This window comes from Paramormyrops kingsleyae, chromosome 3, assembly GCF_048594095.1.
Source record: "Paramormyrops kingsleyae isolate MSU_618 chromosome 3, PKINGS_0.4, whole genome shotgun sequence".
In the NCBI taxonomy this organism is placed as follows: domain Eukaryota; kingdom Metazoa; phylum Chordata; class Actinopteri; order Osteoglossiformes; family Mormyridae; genus Paramormyrops; species Paramormyrops kingsleyae.
Genome location: NC_132799.1, coordinates 26486564 through 26500299, shown reverse-complemented (window position 1 = coordinate 26500299; position 13736 = coordinate 26486564). Strand labels below are relative to the sequence as shown.

General features: G+C 46.1%; 2 protein-coding genes across 2 annotated transcripts; both read left to right on the top strand.

Moving 5' to 3' along the window:
* The first annotated feature begins 87 nt into the window (after positions 1–87).
* On the top strand, positions 88–2791 carry efcab10 (EF-hand calcium binding domain 10). Its single transcript, XM_023838102.2, has 4 exons — positions 88–615; positions 820–984; positions 1239–1329; positions 1993–2791. The coding sequence occupies exons 1-4, from the start codon at positions 456–458 to the stop codon at positions 2036–2038; spliced, it is 462 nt and encodes a 153-aa protein (XP_023693870.2). The 5' UTR covers positions 88–455; the 3' UTR covers positions 2039–2791.
* A 133-nt stretch (positions 2792–2924) lies between these two features.
* On the top strand, positions 2925–13397 carry LOC111857341 (zinc finger protein 800-like). The gene is made up of 6 exons (XM_023838077.2): positions 2925–3168; positions 8546–8675; positions 10052–10147; positions 10235–10378; positions 10479–11868; positions 12679–13397. Exons 2-6 carry the CDS (start codon positions 8558–8560, stop codon positions 12707–12709), a joined length of 1779 nt encoding a protein of 592 aa, XP_023693845.2. The 5' UTR covers positions 2925–3168; positions 8546–8557; the 3' UTR covers positions 12710–13397.
* The last annotated feature ends 339 nt before the right edge of the window (positions 13398–13736 follow it).

Below are 13736 nucleotides of genomic sequence, written 5' to 3'. Positions count from 1 at the left end.
AGTGAATTGGATGCAGCTAAAACATTTGAAACCCCTGAAAATGTGAAGTGGGGATGGAAATTTATCAGAGGATGAGTGGTGACAGGCATGGTGCATCTCGATGTAAGTGTGTGTGTTTGTGCGGATTCCGGTTTGGGCGGGACTTCTGTGTGAACCTGCTTGTGTTTATTCACCCAAATCTATGAGCGCTTCAGGAAAGCACCTCCTAGGTCTAATTTATGAAAACCAGTCTTCTGCGCTTCAGGATCAACATCCATATCTTCCGGAGCTGACAGACTGCTGATAGTTTTGAAAACAATGAATTTCGCTGCTGCTGGTGAGCAACAGGCTCAGTGCAGACAGGAAGCTGTACTCACTGCACCCCAAACTCCGCGTACAGATATATTTGTATAGATCCTAAACAGTCCCGGGTTTCACAGACCCCGCCCCTACAGTTTCTCGTGGACGGCTGTGAAATGCACCCGCACGCACGAATCGCCTCTCGTCGTCGCATAGCAACGGCGCCAAACAACATGGCGACTCCGCGGGAGGAGGAGGCGGCGCGCTACTTGCGGGATCACCGAATAGACGACCTCTTACACAGTTTAACTAGCATGCTGTTTTTCCACAGACCGGGTGAGTGGGCTCGCATTATTATTTAAGCCTCCGAACCAGTTTTTGGGCTTTAAAATCTCAGCAGTATGTGTTACGCTGGTTAGTTAGCTGTCGGTTCATTAACTCAATCTGGGATCCTTAATTGGTCAGCTGACCTGCGATGGTTGGCTGCCGGTGGGCTGTGTAATGGTTTTGCTTTCTTTGATTATTGTTTCTTAAACACAGAACGACCGCGGGAGTTTCTGATCGAACAGCTGGAGCTGTTGAAGGCTTCCAGGCGCGGGGAGGCGCCGTGCCCTTGCCTCTTCGACGCCCCCAATTTGGACGTGCTGTTCGGTATACTGGACCCCACCGGCCGTGGGCACATCAGTGCGGCCCAGTACAGGGCGGGTACGTCCGTCGTGGCAGCGCCCTTTACAGTCACACGTTAACGGGATCGTGAGCCGGTCCGTACACAGACACACAAACACTCCGTGGCAAAATGCTATGATTACGAAAAACACGGCGAAGGCTACGTTTTAAATACTATATCTTAAGTAAGAAAAATGCATTTTATCAAAATGTCTTCTAAAATTCGCTACGGCGCTGAGACCTGCTTATTATAGGCTACTTAGCGTAGATTTTAAAAATGTTGTCATTTGCAGCTTTAACTACTTTAGGAGTCAAGGACTTTGATGAGTCTCCCGAAGGTGCCTCCACAGACCAGATATCTCGAGAGACCTTCAAGACGGAGGCGTGAGTGCACAATTCTTATAAAACCGCATTAATTTTTCACTGTATTTAAACTGTGTTAGAATGATCACAGTGGCAAGACTATTATATATTTATTTTCTGAAATATTCACTAGTTCAATATTTATAAAGATTTGTCATGATTGCTGCAGGTGGTTCATATAAAATGAATTAACTGCGAAAATGTATATGACTTAAATCTGAAGAAAAAAAAACCATGCTTGGTTTGGTACTCCGCCCTAAACTTATGACTCTCAGAATGAAATGTGATCCTGCAGGCTGAGATACATGATTCAAATTCTTTGTCACCTGAGGACTCGATTCACTTTAGTTAAATGATTTTATCTTGAAACTTGACTTCCACAAAGCGGCCCTGTAACGGTTTTTCGTCCATCCATTCATCCATCTCCTGGCTGCTCATATAGGCTTGTAGGCTGTTAGAAATGCCAATTCACCTACGCTCGTGCAGCGGGTAATAATCAGACACGGTCCTTTACTCACTGTTTTTCTGCAATAAAGCATCATTTCATTGCTAAAATTAATTCGTTTTCATATACGTAGCATATTTAAATGTCAGTGTTTTTGTGGTTTGAATTCACATGTACACGTATAAGATTACATAAACATTCTGTATAAGAAAGTAAATGCTCTTTCTCTTGTTTTGCAGGCGAGAAGGTTTATTAAAAAGCTCGACAACCTTTAAAGCCTTGTGAACACATGTGTTTGTGCTTTTGTCTGTTTTACAATGTATCCAAAATTATATTTAAAAGAAACTGGTTTTAAATAGTCCCTTAACCACTATGAACCTAAAATACAGGAGATGGCTGAGATGTTTTACTGGTGATGTGGATGCATTTTTTTTTTGGAGGGGGGGTGGTGGATTTTAGGTACAGACTCCTGACATTTAAGATGGGCAAGCTCTTTTTTTCCAGCTGTAATTAATGATATTTAATAATTCTTTCTTCTCCATGTACATGTTATGATGTATATCTCCAGCAGCTGCATAGCTCGATCCTATAAGGTTTGGTTAGTAAGTTTTGTGGCAGAACCATTTAAAGTAGTATGATGGCCGATTGTCACTACACGAGAGAAACGTATATGTTTATTACATACATGAATGTGAAGAGGAGGCTGAGACAAGCCGGCTGGTTTGCAATTAGTGTCGGACACAGTGAAGCTGCCGAAACAGAATTTACCGCAGATCAAATGCAAGTTCGAATGCACCAGTATCTTATTTTAATGTTACTTCGTCTGACAAATTGTGAAACTTTAGTGCCTGACAAATTGTATATGTTGTTCTCGTAGAAGGGAAATTGTATGCATAATTAAAACTGCATTCGTTTTGGGGCTGTTGTAAAGAAACCATGCAGAAACAAAATATTTTCCTGACGTTAATTACATTGTACAATGTAAAAGCCACGGGTAATACCCATTTCTGAGTAATAAAAGTGAATTTTAATTATTTAGTTAACTGTTTTTGTCGTCTTCACTACTCTTAGGCTGAATTAAATTATCAAAAACATGGACGAAACAACGCGGTCAAAAACGACGTTTTAATTAGCGTCATTTTCAACACGCCGGTTTCACCAAAAAGAACAGAAAAATAGCTGGAGCGCCGCGGGCTTCTTAGCGCAGGTGACAGCGACGGCGGCGCCGGGGGCAGCGGCGCTCCGGACTCGAACCGACGCCGCACCTTTGCGCAGAAGCGCCTGTAGAGGAGAAGCGCACGGAGGCAGCTGCGGAGCGGAGCCGTGATCGCGGCCGCACGGTGTCCCCGCTCGCCACGCCGGGACGCGCTTTCCGAGGCGCTCCTTTGCAAACGGTTTCCCTTGAAGCGGCACAGGTGAGACCGGACTGCGCGGAGCCCAGCGTGCCTTTAAACCCGCGTTTAAAGGGAGCCGAAGCCGTGCGTCCGCCTCGCCGTGCTTTTGCAGAAAATGGCGTCCCCCGTTTGCTCTTCTGCTCTTCCCGCAGAAAGGAAGGGGAGATCGCCCTGATTTTGAAAATGCGCCTGACCTCCTCTGGCGTGCGTCCCGAACCCATTTCGACCGGGCGGCGGAAAGACGCGTAACGCCTGGACGGTGGCCGCTTTCTGCGCGTCAAGGAGCGGCTTGGAAAGGGTGGCACAGGGACGTGGACGCGCAGCCTGTCCGTGCTTTCATTAAATACCACTTTAGCGGGACTTCTTGTAAAAGTTCAATTGTTTACTCCGATATTCTGGCTGCTTTCCCTTAACTTACTTAGGGAGATGCTGCGTTTTGTTATTTTTTCGCCCTTTGCTGCGTGGCACATCAGCCCGTGCAGGGAGGCCTTTGACGGCTTTAAAAAGGTGCCATTTGCACTTAGACTTTGCGTTTGATCGAGTCCCTCTGGCATTCGATGGTTGCAGAAAGTGGCGTTTCTGGACGCAGATAATATGAGGTGTGATGTGATTTCCCGGGAGTAACAGCACAGTATTAATCGCTTTGTGACAGTGACAAACTGCACTGCGCTCCCACGCCGCAGAAGAGGCTGCACTTTGTGGGCAAACAGGACGTCCGTGTAAACATGAAAGTTTAGCTGCGTAACCGTGGCGGTGTTTTGTGAATATCAGCCGCCTCAGCCACCCGAACGTCTTGCACTCCCTTCATAAACCCACATGTTTTACAAACTGAATCTACTTTCGGGAGATAAAATATAAAATGAGTTTGTTAGGCGTCCACTTGCTTATCTGCGTCACTTCTGCCGGGTGTTTTCTACACAATGACCAAAACTGCACACAGCAGGACATCGGTTCTTCTCATGAATTGCTTCTGAAATAACTTCCCAAACCTCTGGCTAATGCGCTGCAAAAAATCCCGCGCCCTTGTGATGACAGGTGATAATGCACGAAATGTAGAAATTTGTGCAGACGGAAGAAGCGGAAAGATTTTAACGGTGCCTGCTGCACTACTGTCATAATTAGTTTATTCATATATTAATAGAGCAGATCTTGCGTCTGTAAGCTTAAGGATCCTGTGCTCCGTATGTAATGTCGGATCTGTGGAACTGGTCTGATCAGTTACATCTGATCAGCGATGTCTTAAAAGAAGATCTGCTTCCAGGTTAGTCAGACCTAGAAGACCAGAATGAATGCATGTTGTCTTATTTTTATGAATGAACTCTCCCCCCCCCCCCCCCCCCCCCCCCCCCCCCAGCACTGACACAGATGACCGCTTTATGTAACTGTAGGGCCTTCCCAGTGTGCCTCACTACTACTCTTAATGGCTGTTGGGGGCAAAGAGACCTGCATTTTGTGAAGGCTTCATGAAACATGCTGTCCTGATTACACTGCCCACTTGGCATTCCTGTCCCAATGCATCTGTCACATTTAGGCTTATTTAGAGAAGGGCCTGTTTTTTTTTTATAACTGCTTAATAATAAGCAGTGACTGTAATCAGGTTGACTTGATGTGTGCCTGCCAATGGTCAGGGATGTTCTCTGAAGTTCACAGTCTCAGGACATCCTGCTTGGCCCGTGACCACAGTGTCACTGAGTAAGAGCCTTGATTGATTGATTGGCACGTTGTAATATACGGTTTATTACATAGAGAAGCTTCAGAGTTTGCATTATAACCAGCAAACTGAGGTAACTTAAAGTTTTAAGTGTGAAATGGAGGTTGCGTTTCCTTCCTGACTGGTGTGTGGCCCTTAATCCCAGTTGCCCCAGTGATTGGTTGGCTGTGCTCACTCAGTTGTATGATGGTTTGGATGCATATGTCTGCTGCTTAATTGAACGTAACTGGGTGTTTTTTTTTTTTAACTTCTAGTTATTTAACAACGTTTTTGTTAGTATTGCTGTACTTCAGAGAAAGTTCGGTCTTCTCAGTGGTGGACAGTAACAAAGCATTGTTACTTCGATACTCTGCTCAAGGAGATTTAGCTGTGGATACTTTTGACTGTTACTCTGCTACATCTTACAGCAAATATTTGTACTTTTTTTCTCCCCAACATTTCTCCTTAGTGTTATGTTACATTTTATAATCATTGCTGTTTTTTTAAAATCGGATAAAGGCAGTGATGAGACGAATAATGCTGAGATTTCTGAGCTCTTCTCATTAGCATCAGTGGTTTCGAATCCTGTTAGCTTTTAGAAACCTTTATAAGATGAAACCTAAGGGCAGGGAGTTTCCTCTGGCTGCAGAGATTGATCGGCTATACAGTGTGCAGTACAAACACCACCTGTTGATTCACTATGGAAAGTGGCTCTGGAAATGGCAGGAGGTGATGCTGGGATGTTTGTGATCAGGCTGACTTACTGGTGAGCTGTGAATAGCATGTCAATAGTGTCAGAGGCAAGTGATAAATCTGCATCCTGTGGCCAATAGCTGGTAAGTTTTATTTAATAACACACACGTAGGGCTTTACAATATGACAAAAAGCTCATATCCCGATAATGATACATATCACGATATAGCACTTTTTCTATAAATTCAGTGAATGAATGGTTATGTAAAAATTACCATATTTTTCTATTGCCATACAGTATATGTATCACGCAGCCCTACACGCATATCAGCGCTTGATGTATTGAACTGTATGCCTGAGAGCAGGTGCTGGGCTTTGATGAACTTATCACCATTAATCACTGTAGCTGGTTAATTTTGTAAACCCAGCTTCAGCTAACGCAATGCAATGTTTCTGAAGCATTTATTATAACCTAGCATTTCAAATTTTAAATGTTTAGATTAGAAAATACAACAGTATCATGCATGAATTTTTGTATTTAACAGAATTTGCATGCAGCAGATGCACTTAATGGTATATTACACAGCTCCAACAGGAACTACAAGTACTTTTACTTTAATGCTTTAAGTATATTTCCAAGCAAGTACTTACTTTTACTTAAGTGGAAAGGCTAATGAAGTACTTTAACTTTTACAGAGTACATTTTGCCTGTTTAATTTCTACTTTTACTTAAGTAAAGTCTTTGAGTACTTCCTCCACCACTGCATCTTCTAACAGGACATAGAGGCTTTTTTCACAGTACAGCGTACACAATTAAAGCCTTAACAGATGAATAATATCTCGACAAAGGTTATGTGAACTATGGTTTGTCATCTTAGGTTCATTTCTGTTCAGTTACTTTCTGGTTTTCCATGTGGGCCCAGCACCACCCTGATGCTGTTCTAGGTGTATCGTGAACCTGTTCCTTCCACTGGACCCCTGCTGCTGCACTGAGTGGCAGGTTGACGATAAGAGAGAAACAGCCACTCTCTTTTGTTTCCCGCTATTCCTCATGATTCACCTCTTATGTGAGAAGAGCGCCCCCTGGTGCAACAGCGAGGGACAGTTCAGGAACTGCGGCAGCATGATTGAGGATGGTTTTTCTGAACAGGCTGCGATTCCTTGGGACACGTTCGTCGACATAGCAATGTCAGCACAGCTTGAAGATCTCAACAAAAAAGCTCAGTAAACTTGGAACTGCTCTTATTAAAACAGTTCGTGCTGTTCAAATGCCTCTGGCAGAAAAGTACCCGCCCACTCTGCTCTAGTGGCCAATTAAAACAGCTTGTGATTTTATTCTGCCAGTAAAGAACCACTTCCAGTCTGTTCTCTGATTGTGGAAACGAGGCTGGAGGCTTTTAGGCTTTCTCTATTGGATGTCTGCATTATGCTCTGCATCAGGAACTAATCCAGTAGGTTATGGCGCCATCTACTGGAAGTTGTATATTGACACGGCTGTGATTTTTTTTGTTTTTGTTTTGCTTTAATTCGTATCCGAGAAGTTGAACAGATTTATTTCTGACAATAAGCAGATCTAGGTTAATGGTCACTGGGGTTGAACAGGTGATTAATAAATTCTTTAAGATTAATGGAAGTCAACTGATACCTAATTCTCATTTACAGTACAGACATCACACAGTTGCTAAAATAATGTTTTAGTTTAAGGAGACCTACGCAAAGACATGGGGAAGCGGCAGAGTTCAGGAGTATACAGACAGACGGGTCCACCTTTAGGGTCCACCTTTTCCATTCCTCAGATATAAGGAATGTAAGTGTGTGACACACAGACGGTTTGACTCCATGTGTGAAATGCTCCCAGCTTCCACAGCCCTTCCTCAGAGGTCAAAGGTTGTTGTATTACAAACAGGTTTTACATTCCATTGGATTCTTGTCAGCCTCACTAATTAGGCATGGCTCTCGCCGGGTGTGCGTGTGCCTGTGTTTAAGATGGGCTGGAGGTAGGCTGGCCAGCATCCTGCAAGCTGGACCGACGTCTGAAAGCAAAGCTGAGTAAACATGCACATATTAAGGCTGTGAGTCAGCAGCGGTACTTGGAATGGTAAATGGACTGCATTTATATAGCACTTTTCTACTCCTACGAGTACTCAAAGCACTTTACAATTTATGCCTCACATTCACCCATCCATACACACATTCATACACCAGGGGTCGGAGGCTGCCACCGGGAGCAATTTGGGGTTCAGTGTCTTGCTCAAGGACACTTTGATGGGGTCAGGCGGAACCAGGGCTCGAACCTGCAACCTTCCAGTTGCCGAACGATAGCACTACCTCCTGCGCCACCATCTTGGAACCCGTTGGGATCCCTGTATAATAGAGACGTGCTCATGGGGGGGTGGCAAACTTGTAATTTTAATACCTGCCACTGGAAAAAAACTCACACTGGTCCATTCGGACTAGTGTGGTGCTGAGGTGTCACCTGCCACATGGCTTCACTCAGGTTCCCATCCCTGAGGTGGTTTGTTGTGTGATGGGAGCAGCAATGCGCCGTAATCAGCACACGCCTCTTACCTACCTCTACAGTACCATTCGGAAGTCATCTACAAAGCAGGGTGATAGTGTCACATCACATGACCTGGCCACCTGACCTAAACACAGCAGAGAGAGTGAAGGAAAAGCGGCCAATGAGAACTCGGCCTATATGTGGGACCTTCAGGACGGCTGGAGAAGCATCACAGGTGGCCTCATGGAACTGAGGTAGAGGAGACAGCACGGTCAGACAGTCCCTGGAGCAATTGGGGTTAAGGGCCTCACTCAAGGGCCCAATGGTGGGATCACTCTGCCGAACCAGGGATTTGAACAGGCAACCTTCTGAGTCCCAACCCACAGAACTGCCCTCCGGGAAAAAAAAATATATATTTAATACTTTTTTGGTTGGTACATAATACCATATTTGGTATTTTATTTGCTAGATTGCTAGTGTTTGTGGTGAAGATTTTACTTTTCTTCCCGGCTTAGCATCACGCTGAGATGGAAAGGAAAGGCAAGACTGTCCTGACCAGAGACGGCTGCTGTCAGACAGAGCCATCCCACCCTGACCTCTGCCAGCCAGGTCCCGCCGTCCCCAGTACATCACCTCAAACACAAGGTGGGTCTCCCTGCCGTAGCAGGTCCCAAAGCAGCCTTCTGAACCGAGGCTGGCAATGCAATGACCTGGTCCTGATTGAGGGAAATTAATTAAACCATTTGTGAAACCAGTAAATTAATTATCCATGTTTACACAGTTTTCAGGAAAAATTAATTAATAAGCTGCGCATGGCCCTGTGTGTCTGAAAACATTTTGCTGATTACAGTGCATCAGACATCAGATTATGAATCAAGATTATAGCTCAAATAGCAGAGCAAATGATAACCAATAGGTCTTCCGCACTGCGGAGAGAAACACAATTAATTAGGAGATGACAGAGAATCTGGGGGGGAAAAAAAATCAAGTTCACAGAAGGAATTTAAATAGGAATTTTGAGATTTGAATTGGAAATGAGATTTGGGAGGAATTTGCTCCTTTTGGAAGTGAACGATGACAGATGTGGCCGGGGTCTGTCAGGGCACAGAATAAAGGGAGCCTCTGACGTTCTGCTGGTTCTACCGAAGAAAGTGCGTAGGAAGGTTTTCCGCCGCGTCGGCCGCTAGATGCCCACTTCTTGTCTGTTTCTCTGCCAGTGATTGGAAGATTGCTGGTTCTGATCCTAGGGCTCAGACTAGGCCCTTAATCCCTAATTTTTCCAGGGGTGCTCAGCTTCCCTCTCACCTTTATGCGTGTGTAGGTCTCAGAAGGAGAGTGTGGTGGGATGTGCAAAACCTAGAGCGTTCCAATGTATCTGTTTTTGAATTTCAGCAAATAGGAAATAAGGCATCTATTTTTTTCGTCAGAGGACCAGGTCCTCATGGTCGTGAGTTAACAAGATGGACATCACAGTGAAGTAGGGCTTCATGGGGGGAAATACGTGATGGAGTACTTCGATTGGTCTCTTCTCCATCCCTGCCTATTGGTGTCCAAGGCCAAGCTGATAGAGGCTTCTTATGAGCCACCCAGCCAATCAGCATCACAAATGAAGCTGATATTGATGTTTACAACTTGTGTATTTGAAGCACCGACTCGTCGATTCCCGTGGGACAGACTCGTCCGCAAGATGATGTCTGCACGCGCGGCCTGCGGACAGATCAACCTTTTCGCACGGGCAGCATGAAATCCACTTTCTGCCCTACTGAGAGGAACAGGGCATGACGCAACTGAGGAGAAAGATCTTCTTGTGCTTTCGGAGCTGTGGATCCGGACGTAGCTGTAGGGCTAACAAAAGGCGGAATATAACCTATAAAATTTGTGCAACAGAAGTGAAATATTGACTTGGACACTATGAACAGGGTGGTTCTACACAGTGTAGATGGATGTAGGCTGGTCTTGTCTGTTTCCCCAAGTAAGTTTCTTGTATGAAAGATCTCTGTTGTGTTTCTCTTTTTCTTCAGTACGCACCCTGGGCCCTGGAGAGCTCTCCTCCGTGCAGAAGCAGACCTTTACCTCCATGTCTGGCATCGAGCAGATAATCGAGTGCTTCCGCTCTGGTATGAGATCCTCCCCCCTGCTCCATTTGCTCCAGATGTGTGCCTGACCATCTCATGATTGCTATTGGGCTTGCGTTGACCCTGCAGGCACTGCAGAGCTCATGCACACACTTCTGAGGGAGGTGGACACCATATTTGAGTGCAAACTGTGCCGCAGCTTATTTCGTGGCCTGCCCAACCTCGTCAGGCACAAGGAGTTCTACTGCTTCTCCAGGTCGGACGAGGCTGGCGGTCAGTGGGTCTTTTTCATCCTCTTGTACTTCCTCCGGTGTCTGTCAGTAGACCCTCCTGTCGTTTCACATATTGATATTATATTTTTGTTTCTCTATAGTCGTATCCCCGGGTGATCAGAACCAGCCAATGATGGACCTGCTGAAGGACAGGCCAGGCAGTGTGGTCAAGCAGGTTCACAAGACCACCCAGAATATTTTTTCTAGTGAGGAGAACCAGCGCCAGCGCAGAGAGCAGGAAACTGCCCATCAGATTGACCATGACCATGAGAGTCTTAAGGAGCACCTAGCTGACGTGACTGTAGAGAAGGAGATCAAGACTGATGACTCAAACAGGCTGGTGAAGGTCAAACTCGGCAACCAGGAGGTAGAACGGATAAAGGCAAAGGGAGATGAGGAGAAAGCCAATCAAGCAGATGCCTTGAGCATCTCCTGCACCTTGTGTGGGAAGGATTTCAGCTCGCTCTGCCGATTGCGTCAGCATTGCCTCAGGGTCCACAAGGACAACCCTGATGACCTGAGGAGACTCAGAGGGAAGCTCCCTCTGCCTGTCGGTCTTCAGTCTGGGGGGAGAGGCCGGTCACAGTGCCCCCGAGGTACTCCTGGCCACAGCTGTGGTGTGTGCGGGAAGCCCTTTGTCTCCAAAGCCATTATGCAGCGTCATCTTGACAGTGAGCACCGTGCTCAATACCAGGGTTCTGCTGCTACGGGCAAACCAGGAGGTGGAAAGTGCTCACCAGCATCTCCTCAGCATAAGATGATGACAAGACACAAGTATGTCTTTCGCACAACACGGCCCAGTCGGAAGAGTGCTCCGAAGAAGCCCAGCATCAGAACCAAGATCGAGCCCGCGGGTCAGATGGGTGGGATGACCAAGACCTCGCAGGAACCCCAAGGCCTCAGGCTGGGCAGCCCCAAACTCCAGATTGGGTTTGACCTAAAGCAGCACTACTGTCGAATTTGCAAGAGGCAGTTCACCTCTGGCAAGAACCTGAGGAAGCACATTGACCGGCATGTAGAGGGCAACGAGATCTTCATCAAGTTCTTCCGTTGCCCCCTCTGCATCTACGAGTCGCGCCGCACATCAGACCTCATCCGACACATGAAGGTGGTGCACAAGAAGCTATCGAGCTACCTAGATAAGGTCATGCCCAAGGTAGTGAGCCAGGCTATCAAGAAGCCGGTGGAGATGGTTCTCGACAGGCAGACCACACAGTGGAAGACCACAAAGGCCAGCAGTCGTGGTCATGGTGGGGCTGCCTGGTCGCCTGCTCTCCACAGGGAAACCTCTGCCCGCAGGTCTTCCACCACCATTGAGGGAGGCACTGAGAAGAAAGTCAAGAAGAAGATCCCCCCTCACACTTGTGATGTGTGTGGGCGGGCCTTCAGCAGGAAGGTGAACCTGGAGGTCCACTGCAGGAGCCATGCGACGGCCAGGATCTCGCGCTCGCTGCAGAGCCAGAGGGCTCCTAGCACACGATCCAAAGTTCAGTAAGTCCATCGTGCCAATAATGCAACAGACAATTCTTCTTAGCTGGCGAATGTGTTTGATCTTCATCAGTCTGACGCAGTTACTCCAGTGCACTGTATCTCATCATTTCACGTAACTTGTATGAGCCATTTTTTGAAGATGATTATTGCATGTCAGATTCCTTTTCAGAAGCGATGCGAAAGAATTATTGTCACTTTGTTTCCTGTAGTTATGAAAAATCATTCTGGGGCCCTTGGGAATGACAGGAGAGCAAAGGGAATCGGATACTGGAGCAAACACTAACTCTGCTGGGCTTGTTAATCCGCCGTCTGTGATGACCGTACAAAAATGTATCGGCTGTCGTTTTCCTTGTCTGCTTCCGCATCTGTCCATCCTCGTAATTACTTCCTGCTGTCAGGGTCGGAGTTTGTTCGACAACATCCGACCTTTCGCTGAGCAAATCACCCGTCCTGCTTATGATATTTACCTTTTAAATTCACATGCTGGGGGAGGATGAGGGTGAGCGGCATCGTAATTAAGTGCACAGTGTAGCTATCGAAATACAAGATTCAGTCGTAGCTGCTGATTGGTGTTACCACAGATGCCAGAAACCCCGTTGGTCTAAACGCCCAATTGAAATTCACATAGAATTAAACCCATTATCCGTAAGTTAATGGTGTACTGCGATACAGAAACACGTTGGTGGAAATATATTTCTGCCTTTCCCTGAGATATTTGTTTTTAGACCACGTTACAGCACATTAAAACAGAGCCCTTAACCGACTCTCAAGTACAATTTACCAGCTGCCGGTGTGTTTTCGACTCCCCAGGTGCCCCCAGCGGATGCCTGCAGCCTCTTAATCACAGGAACAAATGTAACTGAAGGGAAAACAGCGAGCAGCAGACATTTGAGGAGGAGTGGCAGCTGGAGCGAGAGGGAGGAAGATGGTGTTTGTGTTTGCATAGCAACCGCACAGTCGATTCTGGGGGCATAAAGGACTGGCACTCATAGCCCCCCGTCCTTCATTACATGTCCCATTCCTTAGCGAGTTCTTTACTGCTGCATAGTTGTCATGAAATCCTGTGAATGTTGCAATTGGGGGTTTAAAATGTTTCTTTCTAGATAGTTCCTCTCCCAGGTCACAATGCTAATTACAGTGTACACCCAAAAGGGAGTACTGAAGAATGCAACCGCACAGGAGAGCGTTTGAAACCGGGGTGGAGACAAAATTCAGATGCAAAGGTCTATTTATTGGCGTGATGAATGAGTGCAGATGAACTATCAGGAGATACCCGTCCCTCTTGGGTCCTGCAACCCGGATCAGTAAACATGAGGGTAAATGGTCCTGGACACCACAGGCCCATCAGCGTTTAATGGATTTCCTGTCAGAAACACTGTCGTGGCTCCAGGTCACCTGCTTGGGTCACATGGTCTCAACCCAACTTCATATCTCACTTATGTTCCTGTTTTACTGTCTAATTTCAGAATTTTTAAAAATTAATTGGTCACCCAGGTTCTTACTGGTTTAATAAAGATGAGTTGGGATTCTTTCTTTTGTAAGACATGTTTCCATTATGTGTGACTTAACACTTTGTTACCATTTTAATAGTGAAACTGAAGGTGGTGCTCCTGACTTCCACAGCTCTGCACAGGAACTTGCCATAGAGTAGCACCTTCTAGGAAGTGAGATTCTCCTCGTAGTTTGGTCCCTTGCCACTGTGGAGAATCTTGTGTGCATCAGAGAAGCTAAAAGCTGTTTCTGCAGTTCTTGACTACTACAGCCTCCCATGGGAAACAGATCTTAGCAGAGGTGAACCTGCCTTACCAATTACATCTACAATTACATTGTAGGCGTAAATGTACTTCACGGGATTGGATTTGGACACG